Raw genomic sequence first — 26,518 nt, 5'->3', positions numbered from 1 at the left:
TAGGACAGTATGCTGTGACTTGAGCATGTTTTTAGCACTGTGGCTCCAATTCGCAGCACTGCTTTATATTTTGACATTGGTTGAAAAGTTTTCTTTTCTCCCAAATTAGTCAATGTGTTTCCCCCCCCTGCTCTTACATCAGGAACAATCCACACATGAGCTGCAGAGAGGCAGTCGCTTCAGGGCAGCAGACTCCAGATAGCTGTGAGGGATGTTGGTGGGGGCATGATCCGAGAATGCCACTCCTGCTAGTCCCGTGACCTGCCTGCTTGCCTGCTGCCCAGCCTCCTTTTACTCCCTGGGCTGCCTACATGTGACCGTGCCTACAGAGGAGGGTGCGGCAATTGCAGGTGAGGGTGGGTTGGCATCTTCAGTTTTGCCTCAACTGGCAAAATGTCCCAGGCCAGTCCTGTTGGTCTACATGTCCTTAACATTGTTTTTAAGATTTGTGTGAGGTTCTATATTCTTTAGTTCTGTGTTGTAGAATGTACAACAGTTTATCATTTTGAAATAAACAAATAACAGGCACACTGAATAACCCATTAATTATAATCCAAACTAATTTATAATCCAAATTGCTTTAATCCAAATTATTATAATCCAAATTGTCCAACTTCAAACTGATATGTAATATACTTCCATACGACGAAGGTAGTCAACTTATTTCCTGGCAGGCAGGAAAATCTGAGAGATTTCTCCCCCAGTGCAGACAGAAAGTTCTCCTGCTTAGCTTCGGTTTTATGCCACCAAGTTCCAGGGTTTCTTAATTTTAATGTTCATATCTCTTTTTCCAATGCTTTTATCTTTCACTCTGCCAAATCTTGCCAGTACTTCACTGCACAGCTCAGTCTTTTTCCAACTGTCAAATTGTATCTCTTAAATTCCCCTAACAGGGCAAACAGGCTATATTGTTCCTAAAAAGTATCCAAAAGAAAGGGAATCTTTGGAGTCCTTAAGCTGATAAAAAGTTTCCACTGGCTGTCACTGTTACTCCACTCCCATTCACAAAAAAGGAGTCCTTGCAGAAACGGAAGCTGACTTCCTGTTTTGCTTCTGTTTTGCCAAATTAGTTATTTTAAAATTTAAATCTTTTTCCTCTTACCTTGCTTCATTTGGCTTTAATTTCTAATAGGAAATCCGCTGCTTGCAGTGGCAACAAAAAGGCTTCCAGCTATTGAGTGTGATGGAGCCGAGAGCGGACTCAAGCCCCTTCCCTTCCTTCCCCACAAAAACAATCGCAGAGAGATCGGAGGGGTGAGTTCCAATGCTCAACTGGACCCCTGGGGTCCCCACTCCTCCGTGTGGTGGGGGTTCTGGGGTGCGCTTAGCCCTAGCACCACCCTCGAAGCTCTAACAGCTTTACCCATGCCGTCTTCTCAGAGACCCGGCACGAAACACGTCACCATTCCTCCGCAGTGGACCGGAAGTTTCCAAAACTTTCCTAAATTCTAAGGATCAGTGGGGTAAATGCTGGCATTTCTCTGTTCCATATTAACTAGGATCTTACTACAAACCAAATATTAAAGGAAAGAAATGACAAGATAAGAGCCATTTTTCATAAATGGCTTAGATGGTACACCAGTGATGAAACTACAGAAGATCATTCATAGGCTTCTTCACACAATGAACACAGGTAGAAGCTGTCTCTTTCACATTTGTAGCCCCAACCTCATTGTAACACTGGATCCAGTTTCAGACTTATACACACTTGACCAAAGCCTGAAGGGAAAGCCTGGGCATGTACACTTCTGTGTATATCCCTTCTCTCACAGGACCAGATGTTTAGAAATCTGTGGGCTCTGACCTTATGATGACTTTTTAAATGTTAGGCAAACTCATAAAGAGGAAAAGCTCCAAACCGGAACGTCCAGATTTTTGTATTTTTTATGCTGCAAACTTCCCTGAGATCTTCCAATGAAGGAAGGTATACAAATTTAATAAATAAAATAGATAATAATATAAACAGGAAGTGTAGCTCTTTCATGGAAGCTTTCAATTGCCATTAGTTGCAACTGCCTCAGGGTTCCCCCCATTCATTGATTACTTGCTCTAGAACAAGAGGGAATGCAGAAAATACAAATTCTAAAAACAGTTAAAACCTTCCTACAAGCTCTTAGAACATTTAATGTATACTAATTTACTTGTTTTCTTTCTTTCTTTCTTTTGACCAATATTTTTTTATTGATTTCTTTTTTCAAATTTTAACAATATATACAACACATAATTGACAACTATACACTATATAGCTTTCCCCAGCTCTGACTTCCCTCCTCCCCGCAGCAGGTAAATTAATTCAATCTTCTCGTGTATTGTTCAATTTTACTTAAAAACAAAGATATAGGATTTATCTCATAACTGCCAGCGTTTTCGTTCCTTTATAATTCTCTTTAGCATAGTCTACAAATTTACTCCACTCTTTATGAAATTTCTCATCATCCTGGTCCTGGATTCTGTGGTTCAGTTTGGCCATTTCCATAAAATCAAGCAACTTCGTTCGCCACTCTGATATTGAAGGTATCTGTATCTGGATTTCTGTATTTTAATATTTTGTTGGAAGCCGCCCAGAGTGGCTGGGGGAACCTGGTCAGATGGGCGGGGTATAAATAATATATTACTACTACTACTACTACTACTACTACTATTTATTATCTCTTGTGATTTCCACTTTGGGGCAATTAGTGTTCTGGCCACCACAGTGGCATACATGAAGAACCTTTGGTCTGATTTTGCAATCTCTTTATCCATCAGCCCCAATAAGAAGGCTTCAGATTTTTGGGGGAAAGTGTACCTAAATATCCTTTTTAATTCAACAACAACAACAACAACAACAAATCCGTTTATTGTGAGGACCATGCCTGTACACAAATAACAACACAACAATAATTAAAAATATTAAATGATTAAGAAAAATAATTAAAAATATTAAAATTCATTGCATGCTATCCCAACAAAACCTTCATCCCACAAAACAGGAAGAGAAGGAAGACAAGCAACGAGTTAAACAGATGATGAAGGGGTCTTTACATTGTCATCCATAAATCTTTCCCTGGCTTTCATGGCCTTCATCACAAAAACCGCTACCGCATGGGTAATATGTGGGTTTGCATCAACTAACAAAAATTTTACTCTATCTTCAGGATTGATTATAGAGTTGGGTATAATTTGCAGCATTGCATCTCTAAAGCCTGAGTAAATGGGGCAATAGAGGAGGTAATGTGTAAGATCCTCTTTAATTTTCATAAGGCAAGGGCATAAACAATGTTCTACTGGGGTTTTTGTGAATCTACTGGTCAGATATGCAGTTGGCAATGTTTGAAACTGTGCCATAGTAAAAGCTCTCCGAAGGGTGGGATCAGTGATCTCCACCAAGTAGTTGGCACAGATTTTGACTGCTTTTACTCGGGGAAACCAGTAGAAAAACCCAGAGTTTTTTTATCTTCGTGGTGTCCAAAAAGGCGTCTTTTTCAAAAATCCATTCCCGAACTTTATCAGGGCTCCACAGTTTGAGAGTATTAAACTCAGGTAGATTGTATCTGGATAGAATATCTAATAGGTTTTGACGCCAAGTAGTATTATGTTGTAAAGATACAAAGGCTTGCTTAGCCAATAAGGTGTTTGAGGCATCTGCGAGGTTGGTGAAAAAACGCAGAAATCTTAAGTGGGCCCTGGCAGACACAGAAGGTAATCCTACTTCCACTCTTAGGAAAGCTGCCGGAGTAGTCTGAGGGAGGCCTAGAATTCTTCTGAGATAAAAAATTTGGAAGATTTCAAGCCGTTCTAGCAGCTTCTGATTCCATCCCCAGAGTTCTACCCCATATAGCATCTGGGGAATCACTTTTCCAACAAAAGCTTTTAGTGCCGGGATCACCAGTTGCCCTCCCCTCGTATAAAAGAAGCTGAGCAAAGCACCAATTGTCCTACGTGTTAGAAGGGTTACAGCCTTGACATGGGCATGCCAGCTAGATGTAGCTTGGAAAGTAATACCAAGATATTTTTAAAAAGGACACTGTTCAATTATGTGTTCATCTAAAGACCATCTAAATGTGTGGCAAGCTCTAGTAAACACCACGATTTTTGTTTTGTCATAATTTATCTTTAGAGAGTTTTGGGAACAATAAACTGCGAGCCCCTCCAGCATGCTGTGTAGGCCCCTTCGAGTAAGTGCCATGACAGCCATGTCGTCAGCATATAGCAATATATTCAGATGTTTGCCTTCCAGGGCAGGAGCTGATGACTTGTACTTCGCCATATGTTGAACAATGTCGTTTATATAAAAATTAAATAGGAACGGTGCTAACAAACAACCCTGTTTAACCCCTTTCCCCAGTGGCAGTGGGTCAGTATAGTTGCCTGACATCCCGGTTCTGATTTTGACTGTGGTATCTGTATGTAACTCTCTAAGTATTTTGAGAAGTCGTCTGTCAATGTCTGTTTCATATAGTTTTTGCCATAGTTTGTCCCTACAGATTGAATCAAAGGCAGATGTAAGATCTACAAAAGCCACGAAAAGCTTGCTCTTATGTACCTTTGTATACTTGTCTATCATTGTCTGTAGTACCATACAATGACCTGTTGTGCTGTGGCCCTTTCTAAACCCTGCCTGTTCCGGATTAAACAAGTTAGAGTGGTCAGCCCAGTCAACCAGTTTGTTTAGCAGGTAGCGAGTATAGAGTTTGTATGCGATGTCCAGGAGACTTATGGGGCGATAGTTTGACGGGTCTTGGGTGTCTCCCTTCTTATAAATGGGGGCTACCAGACTCAGTTTCCAGTTTGCCGGGATTCTGCATGATTATTTATTACAGTAAAAAGTTGGGCCAAAGTAGCGGCCCACCACTGGGCATTTAGTTTAAACACCTCCGGGGGAATCATATCCTCACCGGGAGCTTTACCATTCTTGAGTGTTTTAATTAGCTGTAAACATTCTAATTCGGTAACAAGATCCCAGTCCATTAACAGATCGGTTTTAAGAGGAGGAAACTGACTCGGCTTAACACTGTATGGAGCTGTATAGAGCTGGGGAAAATGTTGGTACCATAAGTTAGATGAGATACTGTTGGTTACAATTTTCCCTTTGGGTGAAACTCCCTGAGCAATTATTTCCCAGAATTTTTTGTCGTCCCGCAATTTAATCGCTTTGTCAAGTGCCTCCCATTGTTCCTTCCTGTAGAGGGATTTCTTAAGTTTTAGAGTATTTTTATAATGAGAACGGCACCTGTGAAGGTTCACCATGGAGTTCAGAGTCCCTTCCTGTTTTACCTTATTTTGTAGTTTCCTGAGCAAGGATCTTAAGTTCCTACAGTCTTTGTCGAACCAGGCCCTCGAATTGTTTTGTTGTTTGGGAGGATTGGAGTTCGTGAGTAGTGGGAAGAGCGACTCTGAGACCCGCTGGAATGTTGAGAAGGGGTCAGAATTAAATAAAATACACTGGTCTCTCAAGGCCAATAAATCTGATGAGTGTAAGCATTGTTTGATTTTAGATTCCAGATCGCTGTTCCATTTACGCCTACGGGGGGGCAGAATTGGAGGTAGGTCTGTGCAGTGATGGAGTTGCGGTTCCTCCAAACCAAGGGGAATTAAGGAGATTGCTATAGGGAGATGATCACTCTCAGTTCTATTGAAAGTGCTGAAGCCCTGTGACCTCTCCAAAAGTTTTGGGGAGACCAGGATATAATCAATAACACTCGCACCCCTAGGCCCAAGGAAAGAAAAGAAACCCCCTGACCTATCCATATAGGTACCATGCAGACTATACAAATTGTATTTGAAGGCAGTCTCCATTAGTGTAATGCCTGCCTTATTCAAGACCTTATCGTCAGAGGACCAGGGAATAAACCAATCTGCCTCTGGCAGGAACTGAGATTTGGAGCAGTACATGTTAATGTCATTTCCTATCCTGGCGTTGAAATCACCGGCCAGCAGGATATCCATGCCAGGGAGTTCTAGTTCGGCCTTCTCCAAGCATAGCTCTAGATCTTCCCAGGTTTGTGACGACTGGGGAGGGGTGCCTATGGGAGGGATATATATGTTAAAGCAAAGGAAATCTCCTCCTTCACTGCTAGAAATGAGTAAGATTTGTAAATTGTTACTCTTCACCCACTGCTGTTGCTGGACCTTGCACTTTAGCTTGGTTGAAACAAAAGTGACTAAACCGCCACTAGGTCGGCCCCGGATATTTGGTTTTATCGCAGGGGTAACAAAGGCTTCGTATCCCTGTAAAGAAGGGACATGGGGATCTAGACACCATGTCTCCTGTAGACATATAACCTGAAATTTTGTAAGAAAATCCAGAAGGTCGACGTCACCCTGCTTAGATAACCATCCCACCACATTCCAAGATAGAATGTGGAAATAGGGTGATGGTGGAATTAGTGGCAGTCAATCTCTTTTCCGATGGGTTGAGGCTCCTGGGTTAGGCTCATCCTCTTTCTGCTCTGCTTGGTGTTTCCAGGTTTGAGGTCGCTGGTCCCTAGGTGGGTGTGATAACTTTAACTGAGGGGCCAATAAGTTGATATGGCCCAGAGGATCTTCGATGACACTATTACAAATATCAAGATGTTCAGCTGGTTTTTCCAGAGCAAGGGCTTTGCCGACCCGTATAGGTTGCAAAGGTAACAGGTCAACAGCTGTATCTTGTGTCGATGTTGCTAACGGGTCAGAATTTGACAAATGCTGTGAATCTTGATTGCGTATTGGGCTTAGAATGATGGAAGCCTCCAATTCTGGCATCGAGGCATATGAGGACGAGAGCATTTCAGACTGGTCTTGCTTAGGTAGTCCACTGTCAGGCTCGTTGCACGTAGAGACCAGGGTACCAAGCGGGGGGTGTAGAAAATCAATTAAGTCAGATTCATTATACACCAATTCCAAAAATATTTTAATCTTAGTACACCCCCACCACATGTCTTTTACTGTCTTTTACTTTCTAGAGTGTGCCGCCTTCATATAAAATAGAAGACATGAGTGTACCAACTGCAGTGTGGTCTGGTGGAAATGACTTGATTGCAAGCCCAGGAGACATCTTAGTTCCTTACATCTCTAACATAGTTTACTACAAAAATATATCATACGGGAACCACTGGAATTTCATGTGGGGCCTCAATGCCCCAAAACTCATGTACTAAAAAATTGTGGAGTTGATGGGGAATTCTCTATAAATCAATATTTTGCCATGATGGATTTGAGTTCATTAAATTTATTGATGCTTTTTTTTCATTACGCCAAATCTGCTTTCACACCAAAATCAGATCTGAAGTCAAATAGAAAGGGGCCTAATACAGTGGTACCTCGGTTTACGAACAGCCCTGTTAATGAACTGTTCAGTTTATGAACTCCTCAAAACCGGAAGTAGTGTTCCGGTTTGTGAACTTTACCTTGGTGTACAAACAGAAGCCTAACAGTGGAAGGGTATCGGCTGTGGGAGGCCTCATTAGGGAAAGTGCGCCTGGGTTTAAGAATGGATTTGGTTTAAGAATGGACTTCAGGAACAGATGAAGTTCGTAAACTGAGGTGCCACTGTAGTCTGTTTCTTTTCTTTTTTTTAATCAATTTTTATTAAATTTTCAATTGCAAACCAATCATATCACATCAATTATTCCCAATTATACAAATACATATCTATTAAACCAAATATTATACCAAATCATAAAAATTTTGACTTCCCACGCTTCAAAGTCTGGGCGTTCTGAATAACAATACTTGCTGCCATCCTAATCCAAATTCCAAATTCTTTCCAATCATTATAGTCCATTATAGTCCCGATCTTTCCCAACAGTTCTTTCTTGTTGTTCTCTTCCTCTTGTCACAGCCTCTGAGATAAATATCAAGCGAGATTTTACACAAAGTCATTCTTCCTGTGTGGATTTTCTGTCCAGTCCAGCCTCCCCATAAATCCTTGCCTTCTTTTCCAAACTGAGATGTTTCCCAGGCCGCTCCAACAATCAAAACATAGGCAGACGCCATCTTAAAGATCCCAATAGGTCATGTCCCGGCTTCTGCTCAATAAATCCACCGATTGCAGGGTTGCAGTTTTTTCAGGCGAGGATCAGCCAGATACAAATATTAACACTCTTCTTGTGACAGATTTATGGCTTAGCAGAACAACTTCCAAAGAATAAAAAATTAAAAATCCTCTATTATATATACTCCAACATCCACACAGTTTTTTCCTAACATCTCGTTTGTTCTAAATTCATTAGACTGTCCGTCCAGGAACGGTGTTGAGTGCGTCTTAAGATATAAAAAATAAAAAGTTCACTTCCCTTTTTGTTCAGTCTGTAGCATTTTCTTTATTTAATATGGTATTTCCTCGACTCTCTCATCACTCAGAGGCTGGAATTTCTGGCAATGTCTTCCTCCCCGTCTTTTGAAGCATGTCCATAAATTTAAATCCAATTACTCCTCTTAAATCATGGAACTCGCGCTCAAACAAGATGGCCTCTAGGAGTTCTGGCCCCCTTGGGTGCTCGACCCAAGCCCCACCCCCATCCCTTGAAGGATTTGGGGGGTTAAGGGGCATTCGCAGGCCAGCGGCCCCTTCCGTCAACCCGGGAGGGTGGGGAGACTGCTTTACTCCCCTAGCAGCCGCCAAATTCCCCATGGGGGTCGGGAGAGATGTTACGGGTCAGCCATTTCTCCCGATGAGCACGAGCACGAGTCCGCCACTGTAGTCTGTTTCATGCAAGTACAGTGGAACCTTGGTTTAGAACAGCTTAGTTGACGAACAAATCGGCTCCTGAACACAGAAAACCCGGAAGTAAGTGTTCCGTTTTTCGCATGTTTTTCGGAAGCCGAACGTCTGACGCGGCTTCCGCTTGAGTTCAAGAAGCTCCTGCAGTCAATCAGAAGCCGTGCCTTGATTTTCGAATGGTTTCAGGAATTGAACGGACTTCCAGAATGGATTACGTCTGAGAACCAAGGTTCCACTGTACAGCTGAAGCTACACAGCCATCCCTGCTTCAAGCACTTTGCGCCCAAAGGGGATATTTGTAGCTGGGCAGTAAGGTCCACTTTTTCGGCTCAGGTTTGTTCTATCTTATTCAATTTGACCCCTGGCATGTGCTCAAACTATAGCAAATCTATAGGGGTATAAAAGAATCCTTTATGGCTCAGGATTTTTTTCTGAGGCAAAATGGATCCTGATATGTGCCCAGCTAGGATTGGGATGTGATTTGTTCCCTCTCCCTTGTGAGCTTCCAGCTGCCTCACTCTTGCTCCTATATTATCTGCCCTCTTGCCCTGTAGCATCTGCTCTTGTGGCAATGTTGGGGGTACCTCTGTCTCATGTGTCATAGGAATGCCTGGAAAGGGCACATGAGCAAACAGGAAGTTCATGTAAGGAACAAAGAATGGCTGTCACAGTCTCTGAGTCATGTGACACACATGGTTTTAGTCGTAACATTCAAGAAAGAGGCCTAAGGAATGAGAACGGGGGCAGAGGAGGAAGAGGTTACTGTAGTCAGAAATAAATGATTGGGCTCACATGCACACAAACATGTGAAGCAGAGTCGCCACACAATTTGGTGATGGATGAAATATGGAAACAAAAGAAGAAGAAGGCAAGATCCATCAAAATATTCAGCTCTCGAGCCTTAACAACAAGTTATATTGGGACTCTTGTCTATGAGTGAAAATGGGCAACCGTTTATTTATTTATTTAGCAAGTGGCTCCTAGGTGGTTTGCAATTGTAAAATCAATGCATAATTAAAACAAACAATAGGAAATCCATTGGGGCATTGAGGGACCCTTAAGTATAACGCACAGTAATAAATATATAATTAAAAGCACACAAACTAAAACAATAACACACCAGGAGTTCAGCGCAGGAGAATGCTTGCCTAAACAGGTGTGTTTTCGGAAGCCAGCAGAAACCCAACACAGACTGGACCTCTTGTATTTTAGCAGGGAGGGCATTCCACAACACTGGCACCAGCAGTGAAAAAGTCCATCTTTGTGTTAGCACATCATCTCCGAGGAGGCAAAGATTTGGAAGGATAGATGAAAAGTTTTCTCTCTGTTGTGCCGAGCAGGAATGTTGCTGCAGGCAGCGGGAGCTGCAAGACTGGCTAGAGATAAAGATCTCCAGGGTAGAAAGGTAAAGCTGGGTGTCACCAGGATACGGCTGGTGTTGAAATGAAAACCAATGGACTTGATGAATGATCTAGGTAGAAATAGAAGAGGCTTGAGTCCCTGAGGGACCCCATCCAAAAGCGATTGCATTGCTTACAAATAAGTGAGATTAAACCGAATCTAGGATGAGTTTCTTTCGAATGGCACTCACACACAGACACCCTCGCACACATGGATCTTGTCAATCTACTAAAACATCTTGTTCAGAAACCAGTTAGGACAGTTTTTGCAAGAGTGTATAAATGAAGCAAAGCCTCCAGTGATATGTAATGACAGTAAAGAGGTGAGAAGGGGAACATAGAGAGTGGTGGGTGTTTTTACACATAGGAGGAGTCAGAAGAACACAGTGTGGAAAGTGTGGCATGGGGGTGCCCCTGGATATAATTGTAGAATGTTGCAGGCTATGTATTTACAATGGTGAAAAAATGGCCTTGTTGCCTCTGCAGTGGTGGAGACCTGGGCACTCGTGCATATGACAGTGGTGCTGCCAGTGGTGCTGTCATCATACAGGTAGGATGAAATTGATTTAATTGATGCTGTCTCTATGAATGTACCATAAACCTATTACATTAAATAGGAGCCTAGGTGGAAACATGCCTACGTGCAGGAATGCAAAAGGAACTGTGCACTAAAATGCAGGATGGCTTTTAAATGAATGGCATAGGCATTAAAATAAAAGGTTTATTAAGTACATCACTTTAAAGTCATGGGTCGCCTATTCGGGATTCATTTCCATAACCTTGACTCCACGCTTTCTGCATATTTGTGCATCATACCCCTCGTTAGTAATTTAGGGGAGCATAGATTTACAGGGCCAAAAATGCACAGAGCTGCACATGTGTTCTGCTGTGTTGTGAGTGGCCAGGTCAAGTGCACTGCTACAGATCATCAGTCATGTGCATTTATTTCCTTTACACTGGACACAAGTATTAATTAGGCGCTCCCAGTGGAACTAACCAAGAATGTTGTGCCATTCAAGTCATATAACTAAGGAAGCCGCCCACAATATTACTGCTATGCTGCGGATACTTTGATATCAAGAAGAAAGAGAACTGATGGCAATTGTAAAACAAAGCTCTTGTGAAACATGGAAAAGGAATTTCTCTGGTAATAGATAATGCTGGCAATGTTGGAGGAGGCATCATTTGGAAATTCTGTTCCTGCCTAAACACAGCAAGAGGACTCTGAGTGGTAATATTTTCATTTACTCTGAGGTTTTTTGTATATATTTGTCTGTATTTTGAGGGGTATGGAGTATTGCTAAGCAAAAAATAAGGGGGACGGCAAGGTACAGTGTAGCCTAGATTTTTTGAAAGAATGTCTTAAAACAGAATGGAATAAAGATTTGTAGAGAAAGGTTTTTTTCATGTGCCCCTGTGGGTACAACATGCTGTGACTCAAGCATGTGTTTTTAGCATTCAGCCCCAATTCCCTGATATTCTCATCTCCTAAAAGGAAAGCAAGCCCTGTTGTTGTTATAGCATGCACATTGGTCGAAAACTCTTCTTTTCTTCCCAAATTAGTTTACTTGGTTTATGCAGCTTGGACTTCATGCATGTAACACAATTTTATGTTTTCTATTAGGTTTGATAGTTTATTTTTGTATGCTACTCATGTATTTAATTTGAATTTCAGACATTCTGGAATATTTTATTAAAATGTCTATATTTTGTCTGCAATACTTATGAAGTAATTGATGTAGGATACCCCACCTTTCCCCCCTCCCCCCCACTTTTTTCTTTTTTAAAAAAAAATTCATATATAGAAAGAAGATGTGGTGGTTTCTTGCCATCGCTTGCCTAATACAAGCAACTGGGAGCTCAGAAGAACTGAGTGGGAGCAGAGGTTCAAATCCTGAAGTTCACATGAATGTTGTAAGCTATGTACTTTGTAAAGCTATGTACTTTATAAATCTTATGGCAGTGGCAGGCCTGAGATGGGCCTGGAATGCAGATCTGAGGGAGCTGAAGAGCAGTGCTTCTTCCTTCTTCCTTCCTTCCTTCCTTCCTTCCTTCCTTCCTTCCTTCCTTCCTTCCTTCCTTCCTTCCTTCTAGAACAGGAGTAGCCAACGAGGTGCCCTGTTGTGGCACTCCAGTTCCCAAGAGCCCCAGACTGCATGACCATTTATCAGGGCCTAATGGGAGTTCTAGCCCAACAAGATCCACAGGGGCACTGTGTTGGCAATCCCAGGTCTGGAACATCAAAAGCATAACTATTGGTTAATAGGGTGGGGATATGCAATTGGGAGTGATAAGAAACAAGCCATGGGGAAATGCAAAACTTATTTCTGGTGATACAGAGGAGTATGTAGAACAGCAAGGAAAAAGGAACAGTGCTTTTCTTTCCTTCTCAGCAGTGCTTTTTTCTTTAAAAAATGTTTAGGGGTACTTTCCTTTTCCTACTCATATTGAAATACTGCCCCTCAATGAGGCCAAACTTAGATTCACAGAAAGTTTAGGTGTATGTGTCCCCCTGCGCCCCTCCCCCCAAAAACACTGCCTCTTAGTGTCATGAGCCCAAAAAAGACTTCTTGGCAGAGCTGGCCAGAGCGGGGAGGAGGAATGGGACGAGAGTGGGGAATTTGGTCCTGGGGAGGGACCCAGTGGCCTGTGCGGTGCTGTGCTGGATGCTAGTTGTCGGGAGAAAGTCACACCTCAGTACTATTGGATGTCCCAAGCACCAAGGGAGGGCTGCCTGATTTGACCCAGGTGTCTCCTCCTGCCAGCAAAATGCTCCCCACCTCTGGGGATGTGCCTGAGTCTGAATCAGACAGTAAGCCTCCCTCTCTAAGGATGCAACTTTGGTAGCACCAGCATGAACACCTCCCTTAGAATGGCAAGGGAGCCCACCTAAGAGGTGCAGGAACTGAGTTCTGGTGACTTCTGGCTGAAAGAAAGCCCTGCTTACATCTTTGAGAACAGCATTAATCTGCTAAATGGACTCATTGTAACATATTCTATGTGGTGAATTGTGGGATTGAATGTTTGGTAACAATCTGGTTGAAAATCTGAGTACGGTGTCCAAGAGTGAGAGCCAGGAATTCTACTCCATAATACAGTGGCACCTCGGATTACAGACACCCCAGGTTACAGACTCCGCTAACCCAGAAGTAGTACCTCAGGTTAAGAACTTTACCTCAGGATGAGAACAGAAATGGTGCGGCGGCAGAGGGATGCCCCATTAGCTAAAGTGGTACCTCAGATTAAGAACAGTTTCAGGTTAAGAATGGACCTCTGGAACTAATTAAGTTCTTAACCAGAGGTACCACTGTACTGAAAGCAGTTCAGGAACATTTCTCAATTCCGAGTGTAGGTTGAGTAAGTGAGTATGAAGGAGGCAGGCACAGACAACATCACAACCTTCTCCAGTCAGACTTCCTCCCCACTTTGAGATGTTTTATCATTTGTCTTAGTACTTTAAAACAGTGAACTGCTTTGGGCGCTGTTATGTACTGAGCTGAATCCTAGAACAATAGGATTCAGAATCAGCGGGAGCTACCCAATCCAACTCCAGGTGGAAGTGAATCCGCAACCTGATTGGCCTGCTGGAGCAGCCAATCAGGCGGCTGGCAGAAGTGAATCTGCTACCTGATTGGCCTGTAGGAGCAGCCAATCAGGCTGCAGGCAGAAGTCAATCCACAATATAATTGGCCCACAGGTGTAGCCCTGAAGTAGCCAATCACGCAAGGCCCATTGTGTAAATAATGTATATAAGCAGATGGTTTTGGGAAAAGAGCCATTTTCGTCTTCTCTTCTCCTCCTTGATGACTATGAGCTGAATAAAGAGCATGAAATTCACTCTCGACTCCGAGTATATTTCAGGCGCCTTTGCAGAAAGACAGTATACAAATGCAATGAAATCTGGTGGTGGTGGTGGTGGTGGTGGTGATGTGTTGGTGCAGCTTCATTTCATACTGAACAGGAGCTTATTGCAAACTGATTTTTAAAGGAAAGAGTGAAAGGGTCTTGTGTGAAAGAGTCTACACTTGTCGAAAGAGTCGACACAGCTCAACTGCTTTGTACGCAGGTTGTAAACTTGTTGAGCATTACATGTGAATAACACTATGATTGTGCTGCTCAACTATTGTTGTATGCAGATATAGGGAATGTACACTTGTGGTGACATCTGTTTATGGTGTCTTTTAAACAAACACAGAGCAGACACAGGAAAGGCCTGACTTCACGAAGAAACAACTGCCTCCATTGCCATCTAGTGACTGACCTATGTACTGACACTATCAATGTGTACAGCTGTTAGCTAAAGGTCCCCTTTGTGACAGATTAAAACATTCTGAATTAAAACTTCTGAGGAGTTGATTTCTTCTTCTTTTAGAGCGAAGTGATTCGCTACAAAGGATACCCCAGCGAAGAGCATGAAGTCTTAACAGATGATGGCTACTATTTGACAGTAAACCGAATTCCCTTTGGAAGAGAAAATCTTACCGCCGAAGGTATCTGAGAATATTTTTTTCCTTATTCACAGTCCAACCAAAACAAATTGCTGGCCTATCACAGTGGCATATTAAAAGCCTTAATACAGTGCAGAATTATGTAAATACCAGAGCTTTACATGAAGCTATCAGAACCTCAGTCAAGACCCAAAGCGACTGGGCCCAGAAGGCCATTGCATGACCCTCTGGAGCCCCATTGAAGTGTTCAGAGGAGCATATGCGGTCTTAAACTGGATGGGTGAAGGGGCAGGTACACCAGCTTCACTCCTCAACTGTCTTGTATTGAGCAGGAAGGTCAGAAAGGGACTGAACAGGGTCGGCTCTAAGGCAAGGCTGGGTGGCGCAGGGCGCCAGGGCGCCGGGGGGGGGGGGGGGTGCCGTGCGGCTGTGCCTGCCAGACAGCTGCGATGGGAAACGGGGCGGGGGGGGCGTCGGAGCAATCTTCGCACCATGGCGCCAGGGCACCCGATATGCTTAAGACGGCCCTGGGACTGAACACCCTAAAAAGCCTCTCCTCAAATGAAAGCCCTGCCTTATCAGGATCACATAGAGGCATCCTCATGGAAGCACATGGAAGTGCCTTGAGAAAGCATCCCTATAAATTCCCTTCAGACCTCCCAGGAAGGTTAATGATGGGATGGGCAAGTCCACTTCATATCAGGGCCTTGGGAGCATGGTTTGGCATGCACCTGCCTATTCCCCTTCCCCAGTTTCAGTGCCCACAGATATTTCTGAATTCTTGAATAGGGCTTTGTTGACAAGCCTCCTCTACAGGCAAAATTCAGATCCATGCCACTGAATGAGACTAGAGACGAGAAAACATACTGACATAATGCACTGTAATATAAACTATAATCTAATAATATAAACAAGGGGAAAACATCTTTGTTATCATGGCACAGAGATACTCATCTGCTTTGTTATAAAGGTTTGTTTTTTAAACCAGGTCCCAGGCCTGTTGTGTTGCTGCAGCATGGGATAGTTGCGGAAGCTAGCTTCTGGGTCGAAAATCTGGCGAACAATAGTTTTGGATTCATATTAGCGGATGCTGGCTATGATGTTTGGCTGGGGAACAGCAGAGGATCAAGTTGGTCTCGGAGACACCAGAATTTGTCAACTGACCAAGATGAATTTTGGGATTTCAGGTATTTTGAACTGTTAAATAAATAGCAATATTTAGTACAATAGTACTAAAATAGTACAATATTATTTCACACATTCACTCTGCTGATCTTCCCCATTTCAGTGCAAATTTCTCTAGATTAGAACATTTTTGTATGCAGTTTTGACTAATGTACACATTTTTGCAAGTAGTATCTCCCAATATGGTACATTTTAAATGTTATTTTCACGAATAATATACATTTTATGCACACTTTTACCAAATATACGCATTTTTGTAAAAACTGATTGGTTGCAGAACTTAATCACTCAAAAATTTTAAGGATGGCTGAGTTTTAGTTCTCATATCAACAAATTTGATAAATTCAGCTTTAAATGTAGACTGAATTGAATTTCTCCCTATCCCTATTCATATTCCTTTATGTCAATAGATTTGCACTGAGCAGGACTATGTCTACAACCTATAGGCTTCTATGCATGTTGCTATCCTAAGAAATGAACTGTAGAAACATAACCCTTTGAAATGGGGACTATAAAATTTGGGAGCTCTGCACAATTCCAGAATGTGTGGGAAAGAGTAGAAGTCTACACACAGGGTTTTTTTCACATCCTACAGGCCTATGTGTGATTTTCTATGTGTGATGCCTGTTAGAAGTAAAATGTGGGTCCCAAGACCCTCAAAATAAATTCTGAACAAAATTGGTGAAGCAGCAAAGCGTTTATTCAGTACAATATGTTCTTGCAGGACCGCCTAGTTACAATACTAAAATCCCCGCCTTTGTCGACATCTCCCATTACTCTAGTTTCGACAACCACTACTCCTGTTTACCTTTCTCCTTATTTGGTCCATGTTTCTTATGTATTTACACATTGACTCAAGCAATAAAGCCATATCCCAACCACTATTGGGTGTAACCAAGTCCCATATTACCGTAGTTGAAATGTACAGATAAACTAAACCGCAAACGGTTGCAAACGGCCCTATCTATAAGCCTCCTAACCACAAGTTGTTCTATCCTAACCATAAGCTGTTCTAAAGATACATGTAAGCAGGTTTCTGCTGTCTGCGGTCATCTAGCCATTGCAGCCTTGTGGCCTTTTGAAAAGGCAACATTTTTATTCCTCACAATGCCCCTTCCCATGCCATGATTTGTATGTGAGGGGAGCATTGTGACTGGGTGAACCTGTTACTCCTAGTTAGGGATGGAAGAATCTGGTTTTGGTTCTCTCAGTTTGTCTTTTTTTCCCCCAGTCCTAAATTTGGTTCTCCACATATCTGTAGCAATTTGAAAATTTTCTGTTTAACAAGTCTTCATTTGCAAATTTCTCTTGATATATTTTGGTGTGCAGATTTTATCATGTCATTTTCACCAATTTTATTCACAGTTTTGCATAATATATGTATTTTTTGTAAACTCTTGATTGGTTGGAGAATGGCATCACAACATATGGAGTAATATGAATTTCGAAGGATGGCTACGTTTCACTTGTCATTTCGTTTTAGAAAGTGCAAATTTGAAAAATTCAGGTTTCAATGCAAACTGAATCAAATCCCCCCCCCCCGCCTTCCCTCATCATAACCTTAATTTCAATAGGGTTACACTGAGCAGGACAGTAACTAAAAGCTATAGATCTCTATGCAAGTTGGCTTTCCACATAAGTACTGTGACCTGCACGATTCCAGAATGTGTGGAAAGAAGTAGAGGGCTACACACTGAGCATCTTCACATCCTACAGCTTGCTTTTATGTGTGATGGTTCTTCATGAGATTCATGTGTGAAGTGAAAAAGTGTGTGTGATCTTTAGTGATGTTCTGTTGCTAGAAGCCACCGTTGCAAAATTAATGTGGAGAGTAGAGATGGTGGCTCCATCACCTGGTTCTGCACCCACATTTTAATCAAAACCTTCCAGAAAGTAACACCGGATGAGCATCTAGGATTTCAGATGAAGAGGTGTCACTAATTTTGCTGTAACATTTGAATCTTTTCTTCAGTTTCCATGAAATGGCTTTGTATGACCTTCCAGCAATGATCAACTTCATTCTGAAGAAAACTGGGCAGAAGCAACTGTATTATGTAGGCTACTCTCAAGGCACAACCATTGGTATGCTAAAGTTTTTTGACTCTCTTATTCTCTTATGTTCTGCCCTTCTGGATCCTAGAGCCACCTGTAATGATTCCAGTTTCACCTTATACTGCTCATCCCTTTGTGTTGAGAGTTAGCCTTGCCCCAACACTGGTGCTGAATTGTGAACCAATCAGCATCTATGGGCCTGCATTCCCTTTGTCCCTGTGAGGGTACACAGGAGTTTTCAGGGGGGGGGGATGAGAAGATAGCTATAAGGGTGGAGAAAGTTGTAAGGTGTGCTGTTGACCAGCCCATAGGCCAGAAATCTCCAGCCCTTGGGCCAGATGAACCCCACGAACTGGTCCTCTGCCATAGCTGCCAAGTTATCCCTTTTTTAAAGGGATTTTCCCTTATGCTGAATAGGCTTCCTCGCGAGAAAAGGGAAAACTTGGCAGCTATGTCCTCTGCCCACCTCCAATCAGCAGCTGCTCATTGGGGAGAAAAAGAAGCTTTGACATTACAGAATAAAACCTTACCATGTGGCCCATGATCTATCATAAGAGTTCAGCCTTGCTTTACACACAGCTGTGACCCAGGGTTTCCCCTATTTAGATTCATTTTAGACTTTTACAGCTTATATTTAAAAGAGAAAATCATTACAAGGATAACAGAATAATCTCCATTGCCTTACTTTACTGGCAACTGGTTTCAGCTTGATGAATAGAGAGGGGAGATTGTCAGGTTTTGCCACCCATGGCAGATCTATTGCTAGTCCTCAATTTGCCATCCATTCATCGCATAGGGCAGATATAGGGAACCTGTGGCCCTACAAATGCGCTTGGACTCCAATTCCCATCGGCCCCAGCCAGTGTGGCAAATGAACAGTGATAGTGGGAGTTGTGGTCCAGCCATATCAGGAGGGCCACAGAATCCCCATCTCTGCTTTAGAGTACCCCTTTGGTAAATTGGCGAATGAATTTCGTACCATGAGCAGTCCTAAATGCTCACTGTGTTTTTCTCCCCTACCCCTTAGGCTTCATAGCATTTTCAGCCATACCAGAGCTGTCTCAAAAAATCAAACTATTCACCGCCTTGGCTCCTGTGATTTCTCTTAAGCATGTGACAAGCCCTGCTTCCAAATTTTCCTTCCTACTTCCTGACTACTCATCCAAGGTACACATCAACCTCTATTTTATTACCGGGAAATCAAAAAATACTGGGCCAGCAGGAATTTAAGAGTAACCTTTCTCTTAACTCCTTAACTAAGATAGACAATTGTACCTGCCACCCTCATTGAAATTACTCTATGCCAGGCATCCCCAAACTGCGGCCCTCCAGATGTTTTGGCCTACACCTCCCATGATCCCTAGCCAACAGGACCAGTGGTCAGGGATGATGAGAATTGTAGTCCAAAACATCTGGAGGGCCGAAGTTTGGGGGTGCCTGCTCTATGCTATAAAAGAAAAAGTCTATAAAGTGTATGATTCTATATAACAGGTTCACAGTTTACATAACTGTAATGTTGCTCTGAGAGTGTACAGGATGAAGGGCTGTTTAGAAATTTCATTTAAAAAAAAAAGTTTTGAAGAACCAACACAGGCTTTACTACCGTATACATTTCAGTGAGCTGTGGATTGCTCTTACAGTGCTGATCAACATAAAGAGAATAAACAAAAAACAAAAGCCTAAGGATTAAATATTTTAATCTAGGGGAGAGGTGCATGTGTGCTTTATGTTTCTGGTCCACAACCAACTAGGAATGGGTTTTTTTTTATAAAAAAATAAAAAAATCAGTTTGTATTATAGGAGAACCTACTTAATTTGCACAATATGCAAAAAAAAAGCTTAGCTGCCATTCAAAATTTACTCAACTCTAAAATTTGGTTCTCCAGGCAGGTTATGAATACAAAAATGCATATACTCAGGTAGAATGTGCATATCAATCCACATGTTAGCAAAAATAGCAGACAAAAATGGTTATATTAGGGGAAATTTATTTGCAAAAATGTGTGTGATAGGCAAAAATGCACCAAAAATGTATATATTAGAAAAAAATCACACTGAAGAAATTTCAAGTGGACTCGTGCTTAAAGAAAGAAAGAAAACTGATTTAGAAATGTAGAGAATTGAACTTAAGAGTGGGATATGAAAAAACTGAGAGAAATAGAGTCAACAGATTCACCAATTTGCATTTCAACCTTCCTGCACTGAGGACTGAGCTATACAGCTGCAAATATAAAGTGCATTATACAAATGTGACACTAGATGGTGATGTTGAGCTTATGGCAGATTAAACATATTTTTCAAAGCTTTTTCTTTTTAAAGCATTTTCAGAGCCTTTTTTATATGTGCCGAGATTCCACCTGAATTGGAAGATCTGAAGGGGTCTTGTAAATAGATTTGGTGGAACATGGTTACAAGCCTCCCTTTGGATGCCCTTCTAAATCTCTTTCAGGCCTTCCCACAGGAAGGTGGACCAGGTTCACCTGGCAACTGCAATGAGGATACGATCAGCATATGGGTCCCTGTTCCCACTCTCTAACTGAAACCTTTAAAACAGGCTTCCTCAAACTCGGCCCTCCAGATGTTTTGAGACTACAATTTCCATCATCCCTGACCACTGGTCCTGCTAGCTAGGGATCATGGGAGTTGTAGGCCAAAAACATCTGGAGGGCCGAGTTTGAGGAAGCCTGCTTTAAGAAGCTGCAACCAGCCACAAAAGAATTCTAGAGGAACATAGCTAATCCCGCAAATATTTCTTTAAGGTTTAATTGTAACACCTTTTATATCTTCCCAGAGCATTTTTGTCAGAGGAGAATTTGTACTGTTTCGCAAGCCCGTGGCAGACCTTTTCAGGAAATTGTGCAGCGCTACAGTGATGCAGCAATTCTGTGCTCAACTCATATTCTCGGCAGGCGGATTTAATGCAACGAATCTAAATATGGTGTGTAGATGTGTAAAGAAAACATAGTAGCTGGTGATTGGTTTGCTACATGCTCTGAATCTTCACGAAGCTTCATTTTTGCAGCAAAAGCTGAGCATCCAAAGGGTGCAAAAAGCCCTGTGAAAAACTGAAGACTCAGTGTAAGGCAGGAATCTTGTACAAACTTTAAATAAGTCTCATTGAACAGAATACTTGTGAGTAGATATGCCTAGGATTGCACTATTACAGCACAATCTTATATGTGTCTAGTCAGAAACAATTCTCATAGAGTTGAATGGGACCAGGGCTGTCTCAAGCAGGTCGGGCACCCTGGCGCTGAGGCGCGGAGATCGCTCCGGCGCCCCCACCCTCGCTGCGTGCAGCACGGCTTCGCCGCGCAGCGCCCCCCTTACCGGTCCAGCGCCCTGGCGCCCTGTGCCACCGGGACTACACCTAGAGCCGGGCCTGAATGGGACTTACTCCCAGGAAAATGGGTATAAGTGCCAGAAATTGAGTCTCCATCTGCACTATACAGCATCTTAACACTTTAAAAAGTCATGGCTTCCCTCAGAGTGGTTAAGAATCAGTGTGTGGGAAATAATATAGGTCTGTGAGGGGAATTATAGGAGTCACCAAACAACTTTCAGCACCCCTATCAAACTACAGCCCCCAGGATTCTTTGGGGGAAGCCATGCCTCTTTTAAGTGATATGATACTGCTTTAAAGTTAGGGTGCAGCTGGCACCGGAGACATGTCTCCTGAAGAAAAATGACCATTAGAATTTTGGCTCTGTCCAGCCTATGACCTTAAAGACAGAAGGCATCCACTGCCTAAGGCCTGCCGAGCAATAAGCAGGATGTGGCCAATTCATCTCAAAGGGTGGTTCCACTTTAATGCATCTTGTTGCCTTAACAATAGTTGCTACTAAAAAGCTGGAACTTAGCAACATAAGAAAAGCCCTGGGTTTCTCAAATTTGGGTCCCCTATTGTTGCTGGACTACAACTCCCATCATCCCTAGATAGCAGGACCAGTGGTCAGGGATGATGGGAGTTGTAGTCCGACAACAGCTAGGGACCCACGTTCGAGAAACGTTGGAAACCAAAGGCCCATCACGCCCAGCATCCTGTTTTCATAGTGCCAACCAGATTCCTATAGGAAATACATGAGGACAGCCTGAGCACAACCTCAGTCTCACCATTCCTGTCTCCCAGCAGCTGCTCTTCAGAAATATATTGTCTCTGACACTGGAGGTACTACAGAGCCATCATGAGTAGTAGCCACTGATAGAGCTATCATCTATTAATTTGTCTCAACCCACTTCAAAGCCACTATCACATATTGCAGAAGTGAATTCCCCAGATGAGCTATATATCACTGTGTGACAAAAATATTTGCTTGAAATTTCTTGAATCTGCCAGCTTTGGTGGCCTCAGGTTCTTTTAATGCGAAAGGGAGAAATAATATATATATATATATATATATATATATATATATATATATATATATCCCGTACAAATGCACTCTTTAAATTGTATAGTATTTTCCTCATCCCTTTTCTAAACAAAAAAGCCTTTACTTGTAGGGGAGTTTCGTGGTTTGTTTTTTTAAAAAAAAATCACGGATTTTCCAGATTTCTGTTTGTTTTTCAAACTTTTCCTGCAGAGTCGATTGGATGTGTATGCAGCTCGCTTTATAGATGGAACATCAGCTAAATCTATTGTACACTGGAAACAGGTAGGGTGCTGTATACTTTTTAGCAGCTGTGGTGGCCAAGAGAGTTCCATGCTTATATGCACACTCAAAAATTACAAAGCTTCCACCAAAGAATCCTGCAACTGTTAATGTACTTAACTGGGAAGCCACTACAATAATTAAGCCAATTTAAGATTCAGGTAGGTAGCCATGTTGGTCTGACGCAGTCAAAATAAATAAAAAAAACTTTCCAGTAGCACCTTAGAGACCAACTAAGTTTGTTCTGGGTATAAGCTTTCATGTGTATGCACACTTCTTCAGATACATCTGAAACAGTGGTCTGGTGACTTCTGTTTCAGTGTATCTGAAGAAGTGTGCATGCACATGAAAGCTTATACCCAGAACAAACTTAGTTGGTCTCTAAGGTGCCACTGGACAATTTTTTAAGCCTATATTGTTCTAGTATGAGCTTTCTGAACTGACATGGTTAAAACCTAGTTTTGTTTATTTAGGCAGAGTAGGGAACTCTTTTTGTCTTATGAAAAAATGGGCACATGAACACCAAGTGTTCTGCAAATCCCTTCATTTCAGAAAGGGATTCCTCACATAAAATATATTTTACCCCAAGGGATATTTACTGCCATAGAGATAAATTCCAAAAGGAACAGGCAACATTCATAACAAGGATTTTAAAGAAAAGAATAGGTTAGATCAAAAATAGTAATTTTATTATTTGTAATATGTATCACATAATATCTAATGCTAATATCCAATGCTATGGCTTTCCTATTATTTTGATAGATAAGAGATTCAGGATTATTCAGATACTTTGACTACGGGAATGAGAATCAGGCAAGATATAACCAGGTAAGAGAGAACAATTTTTGTTCAGTAAATATGGTGAAAATAGAAATCTGCATCAAGGGCACATATTTGCAATGGTTCTGACTATCAGCACAACCCAGATGATATTAACTGCTTGGAGTTCTCATCAGTGTCAATATAAGAGTTAAGCATTTGGCCTAGTTTTCTGATGTTCTTAACATGGACTTGCAAAATCTCATACTTTTTATCAAAAAAGTGATTTGGTGACACAAGTTTATATATATCTACATATTCCCAAATCAGGAAAAGTTGGGTTTTGTTTTGTTTTTTTGTCAAAGTTGTTGAGTTTTTTTGCTGGGGGTGTGTGGATTTTTAAAACATTTTTTTTTCTTTTAAAAAATGCTCTAGTTGCCACGTCTAGGTTTTCCAATTTGGTGAAAATTTGCCCAGACCCCATTTTGACAGTCCAATTCCTGGACGTATGGCAGCCCTATATACCGTACCTCCCGCCATTCATCCATGAAGTTTAACCTGGAATGGGTCATTGTCCCCTCATTTTATCCTCACAACAACCCTGTGAGGTAGACTAGAATGATTGTGACTGATCCAGGGTCAGTCAGTGAGCTTCATGGTTAAGGGGGAATGTAAACGTGGATCTCCAAGTACTAATTAACAATCTAACCAGTGTACCACACTAGTTCACAGTTAATGGAATGTGAATGTGATCCCATCAGGTGTTTGCCTCCACATGCTCAGAGAATGTGGGTTGTGTGTGGAGCATGGCTATGTACATTAGCCCCACCCTCACCCTAGATCCACCCCCAGACCACACATTTGACCAAAGTCTGGAGGAGCCGCCGAGATGTGTCTAGTTGTCTCCAGGGATTTCTCCTAGCCCTGCCAGGGATTTAATATGGGACCTTCTGCCTTCAAAGCAGGTTCTTTCCCACCTCCTTAAAATGTGGGGTGAATCCCCTGACTCCCAAACTCAGTTTCCTCAGACCAAGCAGCAAATAGTTGGAGGGTCCTCAAAGCCATTCCCACCACCCAAACCACTCCCCACTTTCCTTGCAGGAAAAATGGCACTGGCAGCAAAGAAATGTGGGGAGAACTCCCCTCTTCTTCCCACATCATCATATTATCTGTGTGATGAATTACAGAGAGTGTAGCTCTTTCAGGGAAGCTTTCAACTGCCAGTCGGGTTGCCTTGTGTTCTCCCTGCCCCCTGCTCCATTGTTCATTTGTTTGTTTGTTTTGTAAATGTGTAGGCCACTTCATGGGCTGAGGCCATCAAAGTAGTGTACAACAAACTAAAAAGAAATAAGTTAGAATACAAAAAAAGAAGAAGAATACAAACTCCAGAAAGCAATAAATCAGTGCCTACAATTCCTGGGCTTTTAGTGCAAAACTTCAAAAAATCAGGAGCAAATCTGTGGAGAACCTCAGAGGATCCACCCAACCATATTTAAAACATGTCAGCGGACTAAGTGTTCTAGGTGGAAAGAAGGAAAAACCACCATCTTTACAAGCCTGTGGACTGTCCATAGGTGGTCTGAATTGTGTCAAGATGCTGTCACTAACAACATTTTAAAAAATAATAATGAGTCACTGTCTTTTACTTTCTAGAGCTTTCCCCCTTCGTATAAAATAGAGGACATGACTGTGCCAACTGCAGTGTGGTCTGGCGGGAATGACCTGATTGCAACCCCCAGAGATGTAGCCGTCTTACTTCCTCGTATCACTAACCTAGTTTACTACAAAAATATGACATACTGGAACCACTGGGATTTCATCTGGGGCCTCAGTGCCCCCAAACTCATGTACCATAAAATCATGGAGTTGATGAGATGCTTTAGCTGAGATTTCTGCATTGCAGCGGGCTGGATTAGATGACTCTTGGGGCCCCTTCCAACTCTACAATTCTATGATTCTGTGAGGATGTCTCTGTAAATTGATACATTCCTATGATAAATTTCATTTCTTTCTTTTACACCAGTCACAACAAACACTATACAGTCGTACCTTGGATCTCAAACGCCTTGGCTCCCGAGCAAATCAGCTCCCAAATGATTGGAACCTGGAAGTGAGTGTTCCAGTTTTTGAACATTCTTCTGGAAGCCGAACGGCTGACAGGGCTTCCTGCAGCCAATCAGAAGCCACTGTTTGGTTTCCGAACGTTTTAGAAGTCTAGCGGACTTCTGGAACAGATTCCGTTCGACTTCCAAGGTATGACTGTACTGGCATTGACAGTCTTTGTAGGCCATTGAAATCCACAGTATTTAAAAATCCATTGACATATGTTGAAAGCACTCTTATACCAGTTTAAAAGTCATGGTTTCCCGTGGCTTCCTGGGAACTCAGAGAGCTACAATTTCCAGTTCCAGTTCCAATTCATCCCTCTACTTGTAGCTCTCTGAAGGGAATAGTGGTCTTCTAGCAGCTCTCTGCATCCTTAAGAAACTACAGTTCCCATAATTATTTGGAGTAATTAATGACTTAGTGTTTTAAGAGGGCTTAATTGTTTTTTTAAGTGTATCAGTTTCCTCACCACTGGTTTGTGTATCTTTAATCACATGGTTATGAATATAAGAATTGCCTTGAGGCATCAGACCCCAGGAAAAAAGCCAGGATACAAATGTGATAACATCTCACCACACAGTACTACACTTCCAGAGTGCTTAAAATGTATGGTGCTGAATGAATGTGGCTGCCAGGGGGGGGGGGCAGTTAAGGCTTGGACTAACTAGGCAGGGCAACTCAGTTTTGATTCCCTGAGGGGAAACTAAATGGAAGAAGATATTGAGTGGGTGTTTCTGGTTAGGAACAGTGCCAGCCATTCTAGGTGGGTAAAGTCTCCCTGATAATTGGTTTAGAAAAGAGTGTAAAATTATCTGTAAAAAGGTCCTGTCTTAAACTTTTTAGTTTTGTGTCTCACAGTTGAAACCATCATGCTTTAAACCTTCAGAGAATGTAATTAAATAAACATTGAATTTTGTTCCAGAAGTGACTCCTTATTCCTTGAACTTCGGGGGGGGGGGAGTGGGCACTGGGCAGCCTTCAGAGAAATACAATTCCTTGCTGCTGTCTTAACAATCACTACTACAGATAGTTGATTCTAGGATAACAAGGGGAGTTTTATCTATAAACATATCTACAAAATTTGTCACATTACCCACAACATCCAGGCACAGAGGGGCAGTGAAGAAAAAACTGCGACTTTCTATTTTTTTTAAATAATAACAGAATAAAATTACATACTACAATAGCTCCTGGACCTATTTGTCTGAACATTGGCAGGCACCCATGGGCACC

At 42.1% G+C, this 26,518-nt stretch overlaps 1 protein-coding gene across 1 annotated transcript; it reads left to right on the top strand.

Annotated features, from left to right (window-relative positions):
• The first annotated feature begins 11,158 nt into the window (after positions 1-11,158).
• On the top strand, positions 11,159-26,199 carry LOC118096649 (lipase member M). The gene is made up of 10 exons (XM_035138715.2): positions 11,159-11,317; positions 11,892-12,000; positions 14,459-14,576; positions 15,523-15,721; positions 17,692-17,801; positions 18,799-18,938; positions 20,563-20,709; positions 22,352-22,423; positions 23,183-23,248; positions 24,833-26,199. Exons 2-10 carry the CDS (start codon positions 11,899-11,901, stop codon positions 25,064-25,066), a joined length of 1,188 nt encoding a protein of 395 aa, XP_034994606.1. The 5' UTR covers positions 11,159-11,317; positions 11,892-11,898; the 3' UTR covers positions 25,067-26,199.
• Positions 26,200-26,518: the final 319 nt, after the last annotated feature.

This window comes from Zootoca vivipara, chromosome 5 (assembly GCF_963506605.1).
Source record: "Zootoca vivipara chromosome 5, rZooViv1.1, whole genome shotgun sequence".
In the NCBI taxonomy this organism is placed as follows: Eukaryota; Metazoa; Chordata; class Lepidosauria; order Squamata; family Lacertidae; genus Zootoca; species Zootoca vivipara.
The sequence above is the reverse complement of the archived record's forward strand: the minus strand, read 5'-3'. Positions and strand labels throughout refer to the sequence as shown.